The sequence below is a fragment of the Notamacropus eugenii genome, chromosome 2 (genome assembly GCF_028372415.1).
Source record: "Notamacropus eugenii isolate mMacEug1 chromosome 2, mMacEug1.pri_v2, whole genome shotgun sequence".
Classification (NCBI taxonomy): Eukaryota; Metazoa; Chordata; class Mammalia; order Diprotodontia; family Macropodidae; genus Notamacropus; species Notamacropus eugenii.
This window is the reverse complement of record NC_092873.1, coordinates 379,748,269-379,770,216: the sequence shown is the minus strand read 5'-3', so window position 1 is coordinate 379,770,216 and position 21,948 is coordinate 379,748,269. Positions and strand designations below refer to the sequence as shown.

Below are 21,948 nucleotides of genomic sequence, written 5' to 3'. Positions count from 1 at the left end.
ATTCCTCAAATTTGGCCTAAATGGCAAAAAAAAAACCAAAACCAAAAACCCACCCAACTATGGCAGAAATACTCATTAACACAGGGAAAAAGGAACATGGGATAGAAAAGCACATGAACTTAAGTTTCTTTAAATGGCAATACTAGTACTTGAAAAAACCAGAGAGATTCTGAAGGGCCACAGGGTGGTGCTATTTCTACAGTAATCCCATGTCTTTATCAGCCATGCCCTATTAAACAAAATCAAAGGCTAGGAAATAGGTTTTCTACTTCTCACAGGTTTATGTGTGAAATATGGTTGGTTGCCTGTTTCCGGGGGAAACAGCCAGCTGCACCCTGGCCTTTGCAGTTCTGGAACACAGATGCTGAGAAGCATTTGTGGGTCAATTAAGCAGAGGTCACCCTGAACTAAGCAATAAAAACCAACATCCTTTTACTGACATGTCATGACCACGGGTCTCTCAGTACCCAGAATTTTAATACAAGCCACTAATACTTCTTGCTTTAATTTTGTAAGGCTAAACAGGCTTTTTTTTTTTTTGCATTAAAAAATGGTATAAAGAGTCTCCTTTAAAAAATCTCAAAAAATGTGCTCAACAAGAGATTAAGCAAACCATAGCTCAATACCTTGTTTCTTCTTCTTATTCATCCAGGAGTATTCAAGAGGGACATGAATGTATGCAATATTTTTTGATTGGTACTGGGGGTTTAGAAGGAGATAAATTCCATTAGGGAAAGGGCAGACAATTATAAAGACGTCTGGAGTGAATCTTGTCCATGTGAGAGTGGGGCACTGTTAAGTTCAGAACCTGTTTTTTCTCAAGCACCACCATTCTATTCAAATACCTTGAAGTTCCTACAGACTAAAATGAACAGAAATGGAATCCAGATTCCTCTTTGAGTATAAATTTACCACTGAAGGCACCAGGGAACTTGCTGTTTTCCAAAAGGCATTAAAAATGTCATTAAATGGCCTGTCATTTTACCATAATCATTTTCAAATATATAACAATTTTTCCCTCAACCCCAAATTGGAGAAACAACTCTTTTAACAAAGAATAAGAATCAAGAAGAAAAGTTTTTCAGTAAAACCAGCCAACCTATAAACTGCCTTTGACAATATGTGGATTATGCCAAAATCATAGGCCTTTACTTTTGCAATGATAAGAGGGAAATTCATTTTATCAAATCTTCTCTGAAGCCAAGGCTGGTCATTATTACACAGTACTGAGTTTCATTTTATTGTTCTTCCATTTACTTTGTTGTAGCCACTGTGTATATTACTTTCATGATACTGCTTACTTCATTCAAGCCTTCCCACTTTCTATGTATTCTTCATATTCATTGTTTCTTATAGTGCCAGCAATATCTCATCACATTAAAGTATCACAATTTTTTTTGGCTTCCTTCTTAATTGAATGGCACCTAAAAGTGTTACTATGAATATTCTGGAATATGGAATCATTCTTCCTATGTTTGACCTTCTTGGGGTAAATGCCTAATTAGTGTAATCTCTTGTGTCACGAGCATGGACATTTTAGGCACTTACAAAAACAAACCAACCACCCACAATTTCAAATGGTTATGCTTGTTTTCCTATAGCCCTGCCAACACTGATGATTTCTATTTCTTGTCATCTTGGCCAGTTTGCTGAGTTTGAGGGGAAGCTTCAGGACTGTTTTGGTTTTCAATTTCTTGGTATTAGTGGTCAGGAGTAATCTTTCATATGGTTAAAAGGCTTTAATTTTTCTTTTGAGAATCATTTCTTTCCAAATGGCTCTTGGTCTTATATATTTGTTTTAATTCCTGATAAAGACTTTGGAGGTCAGAACCTTTAGCTGAGATATTCAAGGCAAAGATTTTTTCCCCACCAATAATTCCTCTTATGATAGCTCCCCTATTTTACTAATACAACAGCATTTCAATTTGATGCAACAGAAATCCTACAATCTTCCATTCTGTGACTGCCTTTATTCTTGTTTGGCTAAGAATTCTGCCTCTATGATGCAGAAAAATGGGCACACTAATGCCCTGCTGGTTGAGCTATGAATTCATTCAACCAATTGTTAAAGCAATTAGAATTCTATCCCCCTTCCAAAAATGACTAAAAGGTCTATATTCTTTGTGCCACTACTAGGCATATATTGTAAGGTGGTCAACAATAAAAAGAGAGGTCCCCACATATGCCAAAATATTTATGGCAGCACTTTTTATAATAGCAAAGAATTAGGAACAAAGTAGATACCAATCAACTGAGGAACTGCTAAACAAATTGTAGTACATGAGTGTAATGGAAAATCACTGTGTTATAAGAAAGGAAGTATATGATGAACACAGAAGAATGGGAAGACATATAAAATGATGCAACCTGAAGTAGAACCAGGAAAACAACATATACGATGACTTCAACCATGTATGTAGAAAAAAACAAAAAAAAGTAAAATACTGCTATGAAATTATAATGACCAAGCCTAGCCTCAAATAAGAGATACAAGAAGGTGTCTTCCTTACCTTCTTTGCAAAGGCATGGGGACACTACAAGCAAGAAGCCCAACTATAATGTCAGATTTTGTGAATGTGTGGGGTAGTCTTACTGAACTGTTGTTCTTACCTTTTTTTTATCCTTTGTTATAAACGAAGAAGAGTTACAAGAGGAATATAGCTTTGTAAAAATAAAACAACAACAAAGAATATGCTCTCTAGCCATTCTTGTGAAAGTTACTTGCTATCATTTTCTTCTAATTGTTAACGATGAGATCTTCTGTATTCAAGTTGTGTATCTATTTTAAATTTATTATGGTATACGGCATTAGGGGTTGATCTCAATCCAGTTTTAGTCAAACTGCTTTCCCTTTCTCCCAACAATTCTTGTAAATTCTTGTCTTTCACAAGCAGTTTGCATTCATGGGTTTATCCAACACTGGGTTATTTCTTTCAGTTATTTCTAATTCTTGCTCATTTAGCTTGCTTCACTGATCTCTTTTTCTATTTTTTAAACAGCACCAAATAGATTTGATGGATACTGTTTTGTAGTTTAGTCATTCATTACTTCTTCATCCCTGTTTGCTGTTATTTCCTTTGAGATTTGAGATCTTTTTGTTCCTGAAAATGAGTATTATTTTGTCTAGCTTTATAAAGTACCCCATGGTAGTTTGATTAGAATAGAACTAAATTTATCAATTAATTCATATGACACTGTCATTATTTTTATGCCAGCTCAGCCCAACCATTAGCAATGAATATAAAATTATTTAAGTTGTTCTTTATTTCTTTTAAAGAGTGTTTTGTAATTTGATTATATTAAGTCTTTAGTGTCTTGGTAGATTGACTCCTAGGTATTTTTTGCACTTAATAGTTATTATGAATAAAATTTACTTTTATTTCTTCCTAGATTTTGTTATTGCTACATGGAAATGATGATTTTTGTGGATTTATTTGCCTATCTTGCTTCTTTACGGAAACTATTAATTATATCAATTAGTTTCCCTGTTAATTCTCTAGGTTTTTCAAATTAAATCACATCATTTAAACAAAAACTCATGTTATTTTGGATATTGAATAAAAATTGCACTGAAATAGAAACCTGGGAAAAAGAATCATAAATCTGTTGAAGACTCACCTTATGGCTTTTGGAGATCAGCCTTATCACCTTTCTCAGCATCATTCCTAAAAGAAAAAAAAAGTGAAATTTCATTGGAGCCAATTTTCCTCCACAGTAAGTAGAATTTTTCTTGGTCTTAGCCTGGAAGACTGTGGTCTCATGATCTTGGTAAATCCACAAAAACAAGTGGACGGTGACATTAGTCATCATTCAATTTAAGATAAAAACTAATTTCTCTGCAGTTTAGAAGTGGATATTCTTAGATTCGCAGAATTGGAAGATGTCATCTAGCCTAATGTGGTAGAATACCTTCTAAACATTCACGAGCAATGAAGCATTTATTACTTACAAAGCAGGCCATTCTAATTCTGAGATCTGCCTCCAATTGCTACTTATTAGCCCAAGGGTTGTCCTTTGGATCTTACACTGAAAAAAATTGAGGTGCCCCTGGAGAAGAAAGCCTCATTTGATAATTTATTCTTCGTAAGATGCCACTGAGTTTTCAGTTTGAATGGACTGAGGGAACTTTAGAATATGAGTTTTAGCTTCTGTTCATACTGGTCAGAAAGTTCAAACCAGTTCATTAAAATGCTAACTCCACCACACCTACCCTCCTTCATTATTTGAAGGACATGGATTTCTGTCATTAAACTGATATGCTAGTAACGTACTGTAACCAAAGTTCTCCCATTATATCTAATTATGTCATGGAGGTGACCCTGAGGCTCAAAGACTATGCCAGAAAATCTGTAGAATGCAAATTGCTTGAGGTCATGGATTTTTTTGTTTTGCCTCTTTCTCTAGTGCCCACCACAGTGTCTTGCATATAACTGGTACTTAAATATTTGTGGGAGTGGCCTAGTTTAAATAAAGAGAGGCATAACCATAAAGTGATTTTTTTTTGGGGCCAGCAATTTATGAAACCATAAAAAGGCATGGAAAGGTTATGATCTGTATCTGAGAAATGAGTAGCCACTAACCACATCTGTGAAATCACTTTTGAAATATGAAGTATGGAAGGGACAACCCTTTAAAAAAAGATTTAATAGATATATTATATTTTACAACAAACAAAAGAGCCCCTGCCCATGGTTCCAAAAGTGAAGAATACTGTAATATAGTGGAAAGAATGTTAGATTTTTCAGACCCAAGTCTAGTTAGTACTAGTTAAGCTTGAGAAGAACTTCTGAAAAATTAACTGGAAAATCAAATAACTTAAATCTTAAAATGGATGGGTCAAAGAGCAAATTATACAAACAATAATTTCATTCAAGGTAATGACAACAATAAGACAACATACCAAAATTTGTGGGATTCAGTCAAAGTAGTACATAGAGGAAAATTTGTATCTCTAAATGTTTTCATCAATTAAAGAGATGAAGAACAGATCAATAAATTAGGCAGGCAATTAAAAAACTAGAAAATCAACAAAAACCCACTGAACTAACAAATAAAACAAGGAGCTACCTTTTCGAGGAGAGAGGAACCCCCACTGAAATGGATAAGCAATTAGCTAATTTGATGTGAAACAACAACACTACCAGTATCAAAAATAAAGGTAAATTCACAACCAATGAAGAAAATAAAAGCCAACCACGAGGAGCTATTTTACCCAACTATATACAATCTAAATGAAACGAATGAATATTTACAAAAATATGAATTACCCAGATTAATAGGCCCAGAAATGGAATACTAAATAACCCTACCATTGAAAAGAAATTGAACAAGCCACAAATGAATTACTAAAGAAACAAAACCCAGGACCAGATGACTTTACAAGAGAAACCTACCGAACATTTAAAGAACAATTAGTTCCACAGTAATATGCTCTTAGAAAAAGCGGGTAAAGGAGTCCTGCCAAACTTCTTCTATAACACAAATATGATATTGACACCTTAAACCAGCAGAGTCAAAACAGAAGGTAAACTATAGACCAATTTCCTAATGAATATTGATGTAAAAAGAAATTTAAATATTAGTAAGGAGATTACAGCAACATATCATAAAGATCACACATAATGACTAGACTGTTCTTATACCAGGATTGTTATGCTGGTTCAATATTAGGAAACCTATAAACATAAATGACCATATGAATAACAAAACCCAAAGCCATATGATTTAATAGGTGCTTTTCACAAAATATAACACTTATACATGTTAATGTAACAGCACGTGAGAACAATCCCACTGGCACTCCAAATGAACGTAACTTTTAAAGCAGAAAAAATATCTACTTCAATTACTAGGACAAGCTCAAATAAGGACACTGAAAAAGGGCTATAGACAATGTAACTGATAATGAGGTATACCTTTTCTTTGTGAGTTTTTAGCCTTATGGGATATGACATAATGAAAATTACATTTTATTATAGTGTTTTACTATTTGACATCATATTCTGTTTGTCATAGGACAGATGTGCAATGTGTGAGGAAGGTTTCCTATTTAAGACATTAATGGTAGAAATTAAGGATTAATGAGAATTTATTGGAGAGCCTCTGGGTAGCAAAAGAAAGGACATAAAAAGGTACCCGCATAAAGATATCAAAACATTTCTCTATGATTGCTCAATTTTTCACCCCTGGGACTCTCCATTACCTCTACTTCTCTAAGGAAAAAACTTCTTTCTACTTCCCAGTCTAATAGTTTTGAGAATCTAGCAATTTTGAGATAAAATAACTTAATTCCAGATTATTTCTTTCTCTGAACCACTTCAGAATTTGTGCTTTTTAAGGACATACTTGGGAAGAATTCCAGAATTTGAAGAAAGCCTGGTGGTAATTTGGTCCAACTGGTACTCTTAACATTTATTTATTGCACTACTGAAAATTCAGAAAATATTCTAATAAACCTTTCTCCAGCTAACGCTAGATCCTATTGGTACAAACCCAGTGGGATCAGCATATGGTATACTGAGCGAACAAAGCAAGGAATGGCTTATGCTATACTCAGAAACATATATATATAGAAATAAATATAAATGTAAATGTACCAAGTTAAACCACAGAATTTCACAAAAGGAACTGAACTTGTAATTTGATCCAACTTCCCACAAAATGCAGAAATCCTTCCAATGACATCCTGACAGGTAGGTGGTCAATTTGGGTTCAGCGAATACTTTCAGTGAGAGAGAGCTCTCATTACTTCCTAAAAGAGCCAATTCTATTTTGGTAAAAGATTAGAAAATTCTTGCTCAGGTTGAGGTTAAAACAGATTTTCTCTAACTACTATCAACTGGTCCTAATTCAGTTGTTTTAAGGAGTACAGAATAATGCCTTTTTCACACGATAATCTCTGACATATTGGAAAATATCGATTACATCCTCTATCCTTTCAAGTCTTCTCTTTTCTAGGCAAAAGATACCTGTTTCAGCTGTTCATAAAAATTTTCATCCTACTCACTATTCATTGCTCAACTAAACTTTTATTAAACATCCACTATGTTCTAAGCACTAAGGATACAAAAAAAAGTGGCACTGCCTGCCTTCAAGGAACTTATTATGTAGTGAGGGAATAAAACAGAATGAAGATTTTTTTTTTTTGCGGGGGGAGAGGAGTTAGCAGTTGGGGAACGGGGAACAGTAGGGGCTAGAAATTAGGAAAGGCTTCAAATAGAACATGGTGTCTTAAAAGGAATCAGGGATTCTAAGAGGTAGAAGTGAAAGTGGTGTACATAAGTTCCCTGTCGTGGGACTCTGGGTCAGGAAATGCAAAAGGCCAAAGTCTAACAAGCTTCTCAGAAGCCTGATGCCTTTATGTCATGAATATTTTCTTTAAGAGAGTTAGAAATATGGTAGAACAGAACAGCATAAAAAAAGAAATCTGACTATGACTTAAAAGAAAGGAAACGAATGGTCACAGACAGAGCAGTGATTTCCGAGTCAGTCATGTGCCAAGTCAGATTACTAACTGGTTACAACAAAAGGTCAAATAAATACCAAATCAAAAGGCAAGGAAAAAGAGAAGAATATGGTGGGTGGAATTATAACAACTCCAAACGAACTTCTTTAAACACTCAATCTATAAGCATTTAAAAGTGCTCAATATGTATGCAAAGAATAAGACAATCTTTACTCTCACGGACAGAGTTCTAAGTTTAAAGTTCTGGAAGACAAATATATATAAAGAACAGATACAAAGTAGTTAGCTGATTATGAAAAATGGGCTACTGATTTTGCTTAGAGAAACTACACTAATTCAAAATATATTCCACAATGAAGAGGTAAGAAGAGCTCAGAAATCACTGTTGTCAACTTAAGGGCAACTGTGGTTGAGAGTATACACTCACTTTGCTTGTGTTGCAAAGCCCTACTCCAATTCCTTATATGGGTGAGGGTGTAACCCTAGTTTCTCAAAGGCTACCCTATAAACTCTGGCAGGCTTTGTGTGTGCTCCTAGCAACAGATTACCGCTGCTTTCTGCTAGTTAAGTAAAGAGAGCCTCATCACTAGTAGGCTCAGCCATTTGGTGATGATTATGTTGGCCATGTCAACCCCTGACACAAAATAGAATAAAAAATGTTCTTCAGTCCTGAATAATCCCCATTTCCTTCCTACAATGAGGCAAAAAAGGGAGCAGCAATTGCCAGGAGTCCTAATCCAACTAATTCACATTATTTAACATAAGCTACCTAATTTAAACCGTTGGTGTTCTAAATGTGATGTGAGATAAACCGCCCACTGCCAGAGCGGATATAACAATAGTTAACACTGATACAGTGCTTTACAGTTTTCAAAGGGTTTTACATATATAATCTCATTTTACCCTCACAACAATCCTGTGAAACATGAGCTATTACTATCTCCACTGTACAGATAAGGAAACATGGTAAAAGAAGTGACTCGCCCAACGCGAGCAAGTATTGGAAGCCAGATTTGACCTCTGGTCTTCCTGACTGCAAGTCCAGCACTCTAACATGCCACCTCATAGGAAATGAATCCTATTTCAATCTTGACGTTCTTGCCATAAATGAAACCAGACAACAAAATGTAGTTAAATGCACAGGTTCATCTTTGAGGCAAATAAAGGAATTGGTAGAGTTGGCTTTATCACATATTTAAAAGCAACAAGAAATATTTCATAGGATGCTTTGTCCCCTCATAATGCAATGTTCCTAAGAAGTGTTTGCAAAAGGTCACCAGAAAGATAAATGTAGCCTATGTTAACAACAATTATTACAGAAAACGAAGAGGTAAAGACCCTCCAAATTAAAACAATAAATACTCTGATTATTGATTGACTTCAAAGTAAAGGTAACCATATGATGAGATAAAGTATGAGCAAGAGACATCTGTGTTTCAGGCAAAACAATTCTGAAGGCACTGAGGGTTTGCTTCTCAAGATACGTGAAGAAGGGAGGATAGAAAATGTTTAGGAAAAAACTAAATTATTTATTTATAAAGGATAATTAGGAAAATAACAACTACATACTTCCGTACCTGTAAAATACTACAATAATCTCCAAAAAGACTGGAAATATGCTAAGAAATAACACTGTTAGACATATACCCCAAGGAAGTAAAAGATAAGTAAGTTGCTTTCCACCAATCAATCCAAAATTTATTAAGTGCCTATCGTGCCAAGCACCATTACAGATGCTGAAGTTACAAACACAAAGAATGAAATAATTCCTACTCTTAAGGACTTTACATTCTAATGGGGAAGACAAGTACATATAAAAATAAATAAAGTTAGTATGGATGTGTACTTAATGTGTACAGAGTACTTAAATGGAAGGTAGTTTGGGAGAGAGGGTACTAACAGTTGGGGAGAAATGGGACAGATTTCATGCACAAGATAGTGCTTAAGTCACATCTTAAAGAAACAGAGAGGGACTCCATGAGATGGAAATAAGAAAGGCATGCTTTCTGGGCAGGGGGGACAGCCAGTGCAAAGGATTTCCTCATATACAACAGATGTTCTCCTCTATATTCTTCATGGACACCTGAAATCCTTTGGTGTGCTGCAGGCAGCCTGAGAGCTATAAGCAGCATGCCACAAGTGTACAGGTCTGTTCTAGAACATAGGTTTCCAAAGTGGGCAACACCACCCCCTGGGGAGGTGTTGAAATGATCCAGAGGGGCAGTATATTTTAGAAATGAAGTAAAAAAAACCCAAAACATTAAAAGGTTAAAAAAAGTAGATTGGCAGGGGGCTGCTGAGTAAATTTTTTTTTTTTGAAAAGGGAGCTATCTGTCTTTTTTACCTTACTCCCCTTGGGGCACCTAGGTGGTACAGTGGATAGAACACCAGTGTAGGAGTCAGGAGGACCTGAGTTCAAATCTTACCTTAGACACTTGACACTCACTAGCTGTGTGACTTTGGGCAAGTCACTTAACCCCAACTGCTTCATCCTGGGTCATCTCCAGTCATCCTGATGAATATCTGGTCACTAGATTCAGATGGCTCTGGAGAAGAAGTGAGGCTGGTGACCCGCACAGCCCTCCTTCAGTCAAAACAAAGTCAAGTGCAAGTCATGTCATTTCTCTGATGGCATGGTCTTCTTCAGCATCAAACACACCTTACCCCCTTATTACCAAATAAGTTTGGGAAGAGGTTAATAGAAAAACAATGGAATGAACTGAGCAGAGGGGCCACATGGCCAGATCTACACTTAAGGAAAATTACTTTGGCAGCAATATATTAAGTAGACTGGAGTGATGACACTTGAAGCAGGGAGAATATTAGGAGGCTATTGTGATAAAATCAGTGAAAGGAGAGGAGGACCAGAACTAAGATGGCAGTTCTGTGAATGAATGAAGGCATCAAATGAAAGAGATGTTGTGAAGAGAGAAATAACAAGATTTGGCAACCGAATGGATATATGAGATTGAGGGAGAATGAGCAGTTGAAGATAATGAACCTGGGAAACTGGTGCCTTTACCAGAAAAGGGAAGTTTGGAAAAGGGGGCCAACTGAGGAGGGAAATACAATGAGTTCAGTTTTGGATATAATGAAGTCTGAGATGCCTATATAACATGCTAGCTTGCAATGTGCAAGGAGTGGGTGGTGATGTAAGATGAGCTCAGGAGAGAGACTAGGGCTGGATATATAGATCTGGAGTCATCTGAATGGAGATGATAGTTAAGTCTATGGGATCTGATGAATTTACTGAGAGACTATGGAATAATAATTATAACACTTAAATAATAATAATAAAATATATAAATACTTACATTCCAGGCACTGTGCTGAGCACTTCAAGAATATGCTCTCCTTTGATCCTTACCATCTTGTGAGACAGGTGCTATTATTATTCCCATTTTACAGATGAAGAAACCAAGGCAAATAGAATTTAAGTGATTTGCCCAAGGACATACAAACAGTAACTATCTGGGTCTGGATATGATTCCGGGATCATACGGACCACTTAGGATAGTACTTTGGGGGGAATACCCAGTTAGTCGGCTGCATATGGATGATAAGCCAATAAAACAGCCCGAGGAGTGGTCAGAGAATGAGGAGGTGAACCAGCAAAGAGTAATGTGATGCAAACATGAGGAAAAGAATATCTAAGAGGCATCAATTTTACAAATAGACTGGGAAGTCTAAGGACTGAAAAAGACTATTGGACTTGGCAACTGAAAGATCAATGGTAACTTTGGAGGGGGTCATTTCAGTTGGTGATGAAGTGAGAGACAGAATGCAAAGGATTGTGTGAGCAGAGAAGTACAGAAAGTGTAGATAATTTTTTTCAAGGATCTAGGCTTTAAAAGAGAGGAAAGATACGCAAATTGATAAGTTTGAGGGAATGGGAAGATCTAGTGGAGGTTTTTTTAAAGGATGGGGAGTCTTAGGAATATCTCAAAACAATAAGGAAGGAAATGGTTCACAAGAAGAGGCTGAAGATTCAAGAGAGGGAAGGATGACTGAGAATGCAGTCAATTAGAGAAAATAGGAATGGACAGGATTAAATGCATATGTATAGGGGCTGGCCTGGACAAGAAAGAGGGCAAGGTATAGTGAGAACTAGGTAAAAAGAAGACATAATTAACATCTTGGACAAAGAGGTACAAAAATCTTACTGAAGAAGAAAATAACTTGTTAAAAAATTAGAATTGGTCAAATGGAACCTAATCACTCCGTGAGGGGTTTTCAGGTTAAAAAAAAAAATGAGAGAAATGGGAGTTCATGTGAAATGCCCTGAAGACAAGAAGCTACTCAGCAGTGAGAGAAGGGAAAAAACAAGCTATGAAGGCCTTGAGGAGGGTTAGAAAAAAGGTGGAACAATTTTTGAAGAGAGTAAGACTGGTCCTTTGTTTTCGAAGAAGATCAATGACACCACAAAGCGATGTCTTGACTCACACAGGAGGATTACATTTTTAAGTGTGGAAGAGTCATAGTCATCAGCCTCACTGTCTTCCAGAGTCATTGAAGTCCAATGGGAAGACAAAAGTAAAAATGAATGGCATTGGACACAGCCCATAAAATACTTGTAAAAAATGACTCTAAACAAATTCCAGAGTAGCAAAAGCCACAAAATGACAGTGAAAGAGATTTCCAGCCCAAGGCAGCCTGGAAGGCCGACAGGAAAGGTCTACTGCATGGGGCTCAGAGTAGAGCTCAGCCTGGCATGAACTGCACAGTGCGTCAGGAACAGGATGGGGAACAAGCTTCAGGGAACCACCGGCAGCAGTTCCCAGATTCCTCAACCCACAAATGCCAGCTTCAAAGGTCAGTGAGAAAGCTCCTTCACTCAGGAGAAGGGAACATGGTCTGGACTGCTGGCAGCAACCACTGCAGCAGCAGCATCCATTTTTGGAGCCCTTTGCCTGAAGCGAAGGGGGAATTCAGATCAGCTGCTGATCTGAATCTCAGCCTTGAGCACTGCCCTGGGGTGAGGAGGAGCACTGGCTGGCCTGATGGAGCTGGAGGAGGTTGTGGAGGGGGAATTCTACTCCCAGATTCTGGGCAGAAAAGTTTTTGGTTGCTCCTAGACGAATGTGCAGGCTAGGAGAGAAGTAAACTCCTCTCCCTCGACTGGAGGAATTGAGAACTTACAAAGTATACCCAGAGTATACCCTCCTCTTGACAAAGGACTCAAAAGTCAAGTAACTGGCTGGGAAAATGCCCAAAAAAGGGGAAAAGTAAGACTATAGAAGGATACTTTCTTCCATCTTTTCAGATGAGGAAGAACAATGCATACCATCAGAGGAAGTCAAGGCTTCCAAAACCTCCAAAATAAATATGCAATGGTCTTAGGCTCAAAAGGATTCTGAAAATCAAGCAAGAGAAGTGGAGGAAAAATTGGGAAGAGAAATGACAGCAATGCAAGAAAATCATGAAAAGTGATCAACAGCTTGCTAAAGGAGAACCCCAAAAATGCTAAAGAAAATAACACTTTCAAAAATAGGCTAACTCAATTGGCAAATGAGGTCCAAAAAGTCGGTGAGGAGAAGAATGCTTTAAAAAGCAGAATTAGTCAAATGGAAAAGGAGCTTCAAAAGCTCACTGAAGAAAATAGTACTTTAAAAATTAGAATGGAGCAGACAGAAGTTAATGACTTTATGAGAAACCAAGAAATTACAAAACAAAATCAAAAGAATGAAAAAATAGAAGATAATGTGAACTATCTCATTGGAAAAACAACTGACCTGGAAAATAGATCCAGGAGAGACAATTTATAAATTATGGGACTACCTGAAAGCCATGATCAAAAAAAGAGCCTAGATATCATCTTTCATGAAACTATCAAGGAAAACTGCCCTGATATTCTAGAACCAGAGGGTAAAATAAATATTGAAAGAATCCACCAATGACCTCCTAAAAGAGATCTGAAAAGAGAAACTCTTAGGAATGTTGTAGCCAAATTCCAGAGTTCCCACGTCAAGGAGAAAATATTGCAAGCAGCTAGAAAGAAACAATTTGAGTATTGTGGAAATGCAATCAGGATAACACAAGACCCAGCAGTTTCTACGTTCAGGGACATAGGGCTTGGAACATGATATTCCAGAAGTCAAAGGAATTAAGATTAAAACCAAGAATCACCTACCCAGCAAAACTGGGTATAATATTTCAGGGAAAAGGATGGTCATTCAATGAGATAGAGGACTTTCAAGCATTCTTGATGAAAAGACCAGAACTGAATACAAAATTTGACTTTCAAACACAAGAATCAGGAGAAACATGAAAAGGTAAACAGGAAAGAGATATCATAAGGGACTTTCTAAAATTTAACTGTTTTCATTCCTACATGGAAAGATAATATTTATAACTCTTGAGACTTTTCTCAGTATTTGGGTAGTTGGAGGGATTACACACACACACACACACACACACACACACACACACACACACAGAGCACAGGGTGAGATGAATAAGAAGGGGATGATATCTAAAAAATAAAATTAAGGGGTGAGGAAAGAATATATTGGGAGGAGAAAGGGAAAAATGAAATGGGGCAAATTATCTCTCATAAAAGAGGCAATGAAAAGTTTTTTCAATGGAGGAGAAAAGGGAGGAGATGAGAGGGAAAAAGTGCAGCTTACTCTCTTCACATTAGGCTTAAGGAGGGAATAACATGCTCACTCAATCTGGTAGGAAAATCCATCTTACACTACAGGAAAGTAGGGGAGAAGGTGACAAGTGGGGTGGGGAGGATGATAGAAGGGAGGGCAAATGTGAGGAGGGAATAATTAGAAGTAAACACTTTTGGGGAGGGATAAGGTCAAAAGAGAGAATAGAATAAATGGGGGGCACGATAGGATGGAGGGAAATATATTTAGTCTTCCACAACATGACTATTATGGAAGACTTTTGCAGAACTACACATATATAGCCTATATTGAATTGCTTGCCTTCTCAGTGGGGATGGGTGGGGAAGGAGGAGGGGAGAGAAGTTGGAACTCAAAGTTTTAGGAATGAATGTTGAGAATTGTTTTTGTATGCAACTGGGAAATAAGAAATACAGGTAATGGGGTAAAGAAATCTATCTTTCCCTGCAAGAAAAGAGAGAAGACAGAGATAAGGGAAGGGAGGGGTGTGATAGAAGGCATGGCATATTAAGGGAAGGAGTAATCAGAATGCAAGGCATTATGGGATGGGGGTAAGAGAGAGATAAGGAGAAAATTTAGAACTCAATTTTGTGGAAATGAATGCTGAAAATGAAAAATAAATAAATAAATAAATATTTAAAAAAAAAAAAAAAAAGAATGGCAATGGGCCCAGTATGCAATGGGTGACCTCAGTGTCTTTGATACTTTACCAACCTTCATGAACTCCACAGTACCTGCTTTGGCTGCCTTCATAGTTGCTGAAACAAACTGTTCTCATTCACCTGTTTTACTGGGGAAAGCCTTCACATGCTTGAGGTAGATATCCCCTTAATTCACCAACAGGTTTAAGGCTTACTGCTTACCCTCAGAAAGTGAGATAGGGAATAAAAGAGGAAAGAAAAAAAGAGGCTAGATGGTGCCACTGCACGATCCAGAGTTCTGAGCCTGGAGTCAGAAAACTTCATCTTCCTGAGTTCAAATCTGGCCTCAGACACCTACTACTATGCAACCCTGAACAAGTCACTTAACCCTTTTTGTCTCAATTTCCTCATCTGTAAAATGATCTAGAGAAGGAAATGAGAATCCACTCCAGTATCTTTGCCAAGAAAACTTCAAATGGATTCACAAAGAGTAGGATACGGCCAAAATGACTAAATGACAACGAAAGGAGCTGCCCAGTTGAGGTTGGAAAACAAATTTGTTATCACCACTCTGTGTGGTAGCAAACAACTGGAAAGCAAGTAGATGCTTGTTGACTGGGTATGGGTAAACAAATTAAAGTACGTTAATCTAACAGAATTCTATTACATATAATAAACAATGAACATTAATTCAGAGAAGTGTAGGAAGGCTTATATTAACATTAACTTGGGCAGAATAAATAAGTAGAATATACACAATGACCACACCAATGTAAAGAGGAAGAATAAAATGAAGCTGAAAACAGTATAATGACAACAACCAAACTTGTCCCCAAAAGGGATAAGGAAATGAATCTTTCTCTCTTTGCAGAGGTGAGGAATAAGGCATGCATCATCAGACGTGGCTGGCATCTTGGTTAGCTTTGTTGACTTTTTTTTTTTCTTTCTATGTTCTGTTAAAAGGAACTTGCTGGGGAGGCAAAGTGGAGTGATATAGTCAGAAAATGTGATATAAAAATAAAAGATGCCAATAAAAATATTTAAAACCTCTAACAAATGTCTTTTAGATACCTAAGTGTTGTGAGTGGGTTTGGTTTTTTTTCCTCTCAGATGCAGACATTATTGAAACTGAAATAGGTTAAGAAAAAAATGAACAAATGACCTCATTTCAAAACTTCTCCAATTCACAAAGAGAGTTTTCATTCCAATTACTCCAGTAAGTGGTCTTAATTTAAGGAGGGGTGAAAAATATTGGGGAGGTAGAACCAACATGACTTGCCAATGGACTGGATATGCAGGATGAGTGATTATCTAAGGTTGAGAACACTGGTGACTAGAAAGATAGAGAGTGGTGCCCACAAAAGAAAGTGGATGGACAGTTAAGAGTCCAAGATAATGAGTTGTTTTGGATACAGTGAGTTTGAGACTGAAACTTATGGGAGTTTCATTCATTCCTTTATCATCCAGGTCTTATCTATGGACTAGACAGTTACAGACTGAGTGAGACAGCTAGATGGTGCAGTGGATACATATCTGAGTTTACATCCACTCTTAGTTGCTGTGTGATTCTAGGCAAGTTACTTCAAATATTCCCTTCATTTTCCTCATCTGTAAAATGGACTAATAATAGCCCATTACCTCCCAGTATTGTTGTGGATCACAGCTCTGATGGGTATAATTATTATATTATATATGGGTATATATTATTATCTCTATGAAGATGACTCTCAAATCTATATATTTAGTCCTATTCTCTGCTGAATTCCAATGTCTCATCATGAACTTCAGACATTCTGAAACATGTATCTCAAATTCAACATGCCCAAATTAACTTTACCCCAAAGTTAACTTTTCCAAACTTGCTTATTTCTATTGTATCAGTATCCTTCTAGTCACCCAGGTTCTCATACTCATCTCAGTTTCTGTTCAAGTTCCGCTCCTTTCACTCAGCATCAGTTCATACATGTTCTTCTAGGACTCTCTGAAGTCTTCCTGTTCATCATTTCTTATAGCACAATAGTATTTCATTACATTCATATACCATAACTTGTTCAGCCATTCCCCAATTGATGGGCATCCCCTCAAAAAAAAAAATATATACATATATATATATATATACACACACACACATATATATATGTTTTGTACATGTGGGACCCTTTCCTATTTTTATGATCCTCTGGGATACAGCCCTAGAACTGATATTGCTGGGTCAAAGGGTATGCACATTTTTTTAGCCCTTTGGGCATAGTTCCAAATTGCTCTCCAGAATGGTTGGATCAGGTCACAGCTCCACCAACAATGAATTAATTTTCCAACTCTCTCACATCTTCTCCAGCATTTATCATCTTCCTGCTGTGTCATAGTAGTCAATCCGACAGGTATGATGGAGTACCTCAGAGTTGTTTTGATTTTCATCTCTCTAATCAATAGTGATTTAGAGTATTTTTTCATATGACCATAGATAGCTCTAATTTCTTCCTTTGAAAACTGACTGTTCATATCCTTTGACCATTTATCAATTGGGGAATGACTTCTATTCTTGTAAATTTGACTCAGTTCTCTATATATTTTAGAAATGAGGCCTTTATCAGAGATATTAGCTGTAAAAATTATATCTTATGCCTAGGATGGAGTCAAGCATAAAGTAGCTTCTTGGCTAGCTGGGACCTAATTCTATCTTCCCCATAGTCTGACCTATGAGGTGGGGTGGGCACTTGAAGGGTCACCCAACCTTCTTGCTGATGTCCTTTCTCCTTTTCCCACCCTAGTCTGGCACTGAAACTCCATTTCTACCCCTGCTACAGGGAACCTAGAATCCCCTCTTAACTCAGAAAAGTACACCCACTCTCTTCATCCCAACAGTGATGGGCTATTCCTACGGGGGCATTTTGCATTGTTGTTTAGTTGTGTCTGACTCTTCATGACTCCATTTGGGATTTTCTTGAAAAAGATATTGGAATGGTTAGATATTTCCTTTTCTAGATCTTCTGACAGAAGAGGAAACTGAGGCAAACAAGGGTTAAGTAGCTTGCTTAGGGTGACACAACAAGTAAATGTCTGAGGCCAGATATGAACTCAGAAAGAGGAGTCTCTCTGACTCCCAGGTTGACACTCAATCCCATGTGCTACCTAGCTGCTCTTCTATGGGGGCGAACACCTCAGTACATCCTAAAGATTCTTGAGCCTTGCCATCTGCCCTGAAGGTGAATCTTCCACAAGTATTGTTTATATTTGTAAAGTGCTTATCACAGTGCCTGGTATCAAGCACCATACAAATGCTTATTCCAGGGGTAGGCCTCATGTGGTCCTCTATGTCCTCAAGTGCAAGAAGAACAAATTTGTTCTGTTAAGTTTGGTTTCAATCAATGGGTTGCACTTAAGAATGTAGAAGGCCACATGTGGCCTGGAGGCCCCGGTTCACTCCTCCTGGCCTATTCTCTTCTATTATTCCCTTCTCCAAATAGGAGTATAAGTTTTCAGAGAGAGGGAACCATCTTCTTTTCCTGTTTATATTCACAGTTCTTAAGTACAGAATAATCACTTAGTACTTTTTGTTCATTCATTTATCCATGGATAAATCTACTTGGCTTCCCTGGAATGAGGTTCAAGGACAGAAAAGTAAAAACATTTATGAAACACTTTAGTTAGAAAAAGCCTCTGACAGACTACTCCTAAAACCTCCAGCCTGTCAGAAATGGGAAATATTAATATTCACCTATGGTTCTAAGGATAGGAAGGACTGGATGCATATTACTCCTTCCAAATGAGGTGGTTAAAGAAGCAAGGCTGAAAAAGGGATTCTGGTGTCAGGCTAAAAAGATTTATCAAACAACTGAAAAATTTGTCTTCAATAGTTAATTAATAATGTAGGGCCAAGGTCGTGGATCTTGGAGAAGAAAACCATAGCAGATATGACTGGAAATAACTTATGGTATAAGCACATTCAGTATTAATTCTACAAAGTTCAAAATAGATGTAGTGTAAGTTGTGCTTTCACTGGTATTTCCAGTCAAACCTCTACATTCAAAAAAAATAATCATTGGTAGGATAACTTTCAAAAAGGAAAAAATGTCATAAAAGTAACCATAATGTCTAAAAAGCAACAGGTAAAGACAATAAAACAATTAAAATTTGGTTTATGTTTTCATTTCTGCTCTGATGATCAATCTTTTATTCAAAATAAGTTAATTCTGTTCTTAGTAAGATCTCTAGTACCTGTGATTAAAGGGGAATGTGTGAATGAATTACATATGCATGTTGGAATCTCACACTTTTCATTTTTTTATAGTAACACTTTTGGATACTGGGACCAATTAACTTATAAGATCCCACTATAACATGAAGCTAATATGATTATTCTTTACAAACGGACCACAAACAGATCTTAATGCAAGAATCTGTTGTTTTTTTTCTTGTGACTTTAAGCTCATGAAATTATTAAAATCTGATGGGTTTTAATTTTTGTATTGTACAAAGTATCTAAAAACATCTCTGAAGTCTACAAAAAGCATTTTAGCTCCTTTTCAGAAGTCCACTTTTTCCTATTAGTGAGCTGGTCAGTAGTATGAACTTATGGAAATTCAATATATTGTGAGATAAAGATAAAAAGTAATACTGATAACTTTTTAAATTTCCCTATTATAAAAAGCAAATCTTTGTCCCTAGCAAGCATTTCAGAAGGATTTTCCTTTTGTTAATACATAGTTTCATAAGCCTTTCATGTTTAGGTATAATACCTTTAGAGTATGGATTTTTTTTCCATTTTGTCATGTTTTTAGGAGGAGTACTGAATACAGTAGGTACTTAAATCTTTGAAATAAACTGCAGTTTGATTATACCTGATTTCATCCAATAAAATCTGATTTTAAAACTTTTAAGTACAGTGCCTCTGATAATTATTTCAAATGAAAGCTACATTCTTGCAAGAAAGTTCTTTGAAATTTAAAACAACTAAAATCTCAATGGCTTTCCTTCATTCAGGGTACTTTATGGACAGTTCTAGGAAAAACTTCTCTTTATGGCATGATGTAGAATACTGGGAGTTGAACAATGACAACTGAGGAAACATGACAAGTTTTCAAATTTCCTTTAATTCAGTTCTCTATAGTCTTTTATTATTTCATTCTCAGTCTAGATACAGCCATATTAAAATCAAAATGCAAAAGATTTTGGGACTATTCCTGTATGTTTCCTTCCATTAGTGTAAATAATCAAGAATAGATAATAAAAGGTTAACTGCACATCTATGAACATTGCATGTAAAAAAAATAAGTACTTTATTAAAAACTTAATAATGAACCTCAATACAGCCAACTTAGCTCGGCAAGTAACCATTCACATTCAAATTAACTAATTTCAACATATTAACTCTAACATTATTTTCATCCATACTCTTAGACCCCATCAGGATTCTTTGTCCCTTACTTGTAATTCATTTTTCTACTTCTGTATTGCTTGACATTATGTACTCTGATTTTCCAGGTCTGCCTTTTAAAATTTTGCTTTATATTTCAAAAAGTCTATTCTGACACCTCTGTTTTCTTCAGTGTTGGTCTTAATTGGACTCTACTACTTTTAGGTACTAGATTCAAACACTATTGGACATTAACTTGATTCTAGTTTTTTGTTTTGCAGTTGCAAATAATTTTAAAACAATCTTTGAAGGGGCTGTGTGTGTTTTTTTTTTTTGGTTGTTGCTGCTTTAAATCACATTCTCAGAATATATTCCCAACAATAGAATTATTTATTCAAAGGATAGACATAGTTAGCTTTTATGGTCAGTTTTGAATTTGTAAAATACACTTTACTGTGTATTGCCAGATTTGCCCCTATAGTCTTCAAGTTTGCAATTCCGCAAAGAATGAGAGGATGAATGCTTTTTAAACTGTTTTTAATATCCTGTATGATTGTCTGAATCTTGCTATCAGTTGGCACAGATTACCTAAAATCAGGGGTTCACCTGTATATAAAGATGCTCAACGAACATCATGTCGAATTTGGTATTTTATAAATGCTGATGGTGAGGAATTCTACTACAGTAGCTGACAGTCAATTAAACTCAGTTTGAATGCCTATTATACTTATGAAAAGCATGAGTACTACAGATCCAAGTAGTATTTGATGAAATCCCCACACTCAAAAAGAGATTACAATTTAGTAGAAGATGACAAACACACTATATCAAAGACTTAAACAAATGACAAAACGAGGGACAGAAACAATAGGTATGATAGGAGATGAGAGAAAAAAGATAAATGTGGGTGATCAGGTTTCATGGAAGAGACAAAATTTGAAGGGATTTGAATAGGAAGAGTAAGAAGAAAGGCATTAAAGATGACTCACTTTCTTCCTTACAAAACAATTCATATATATTTCAAAGTGATGATTGTGTCATAAAAAACAAAGGGTTATCAATAAAACTTAGGACACTCACCAGTCTCTGGCAACTGGCTTTTAGGTGGACCTTGTCACCATCTGGTTTTCAAGGGTCAATTATCTAGTTTGTAGATTCAGAACTTTAGGCCATTTTCAACATGGGGTCTTTGGGATATGAGTGTGTGTGATCAATAGAACAAGAGCAAGAAGAATTGAAATTTGAAGAAGTGATAATTTTTCCTAGCTAAAAGATTCAGCATGGAAGAAGTTACTGGCCTATGATTCTTATAATTATCTAGATTTCAATATTCAAAAGCTTCACTTGACCAGAGAAAAATGAGTCTTAACTACTAAGAAGCAGGTTCAGCTAGCACAAGAGACAATAAATGCTGCTGTAAATGAGATCTTAGAAAAGAGCTGAAAGACCCATGAGATCAATGTTGACCAGGCAATCTTAACTTCAAGTCTGTGAATTTGTTTTTCCAATGTTTTGATAATTTTATTTCCATATAATTGATTCCCTTCATAATCCTCTGTATTTTACCTTATGGATTTAAAAACCTTATTCTAATTAGAGGCATAAGGAGATTGGCAAAGGGGCTTATGAAGGTGAAGAGAATCAACATGTACAGAAGCATCTACTATGGGCCGGGCACCGTGCTAAGCAATTTACAAATATATACAAATATTATCTCTTTTGATCCTCACGAAAACCCTGTGATGGAGTAGATACTGTTATTATTCCCATTTTACAGATGGGGAAACTTAGTTCTCAAAGGTTAAGTACCTTGCCCAGAGTCACACAGCTAATAAGTGTCTGAGGCTGTACTTG

General features: G+C 36.4%; 1 protein-coding gene across 11 annotated transcripts in view; it reads right to left on the bottom strand.

The window, feature by feature from the left end:
- The window catches only part of DAP3 (death associated protein 3), a 49,101-nt gene that overhangs the window by 24,246 nt on the left and 2,907 nt on the right, over positions 1–21,948 (bottom strand). For 9 of the 11 annotated variants that reach the window (XM_072637800.1, XM_072637802.1, XM_072637799.1 and 6 more), the window contains exon 2: positions 3,619–3,665. In XM_072637800.1, the coding sequence (XP_072493901.1) occupies positions 3,619–3,663 (45 nt within the window). In that variant the 5' untranslated portion in view covers positions 3,664–3,665. Of the gene's footprint in view, positions 1–3,618; positions 3,666–9,891; positions 10,012–21,948 lie in introns of those variants that run through there. The other 2 variants (XM_072637804.1, XM_072637808.1) reach the window with 1 other exon arrangement.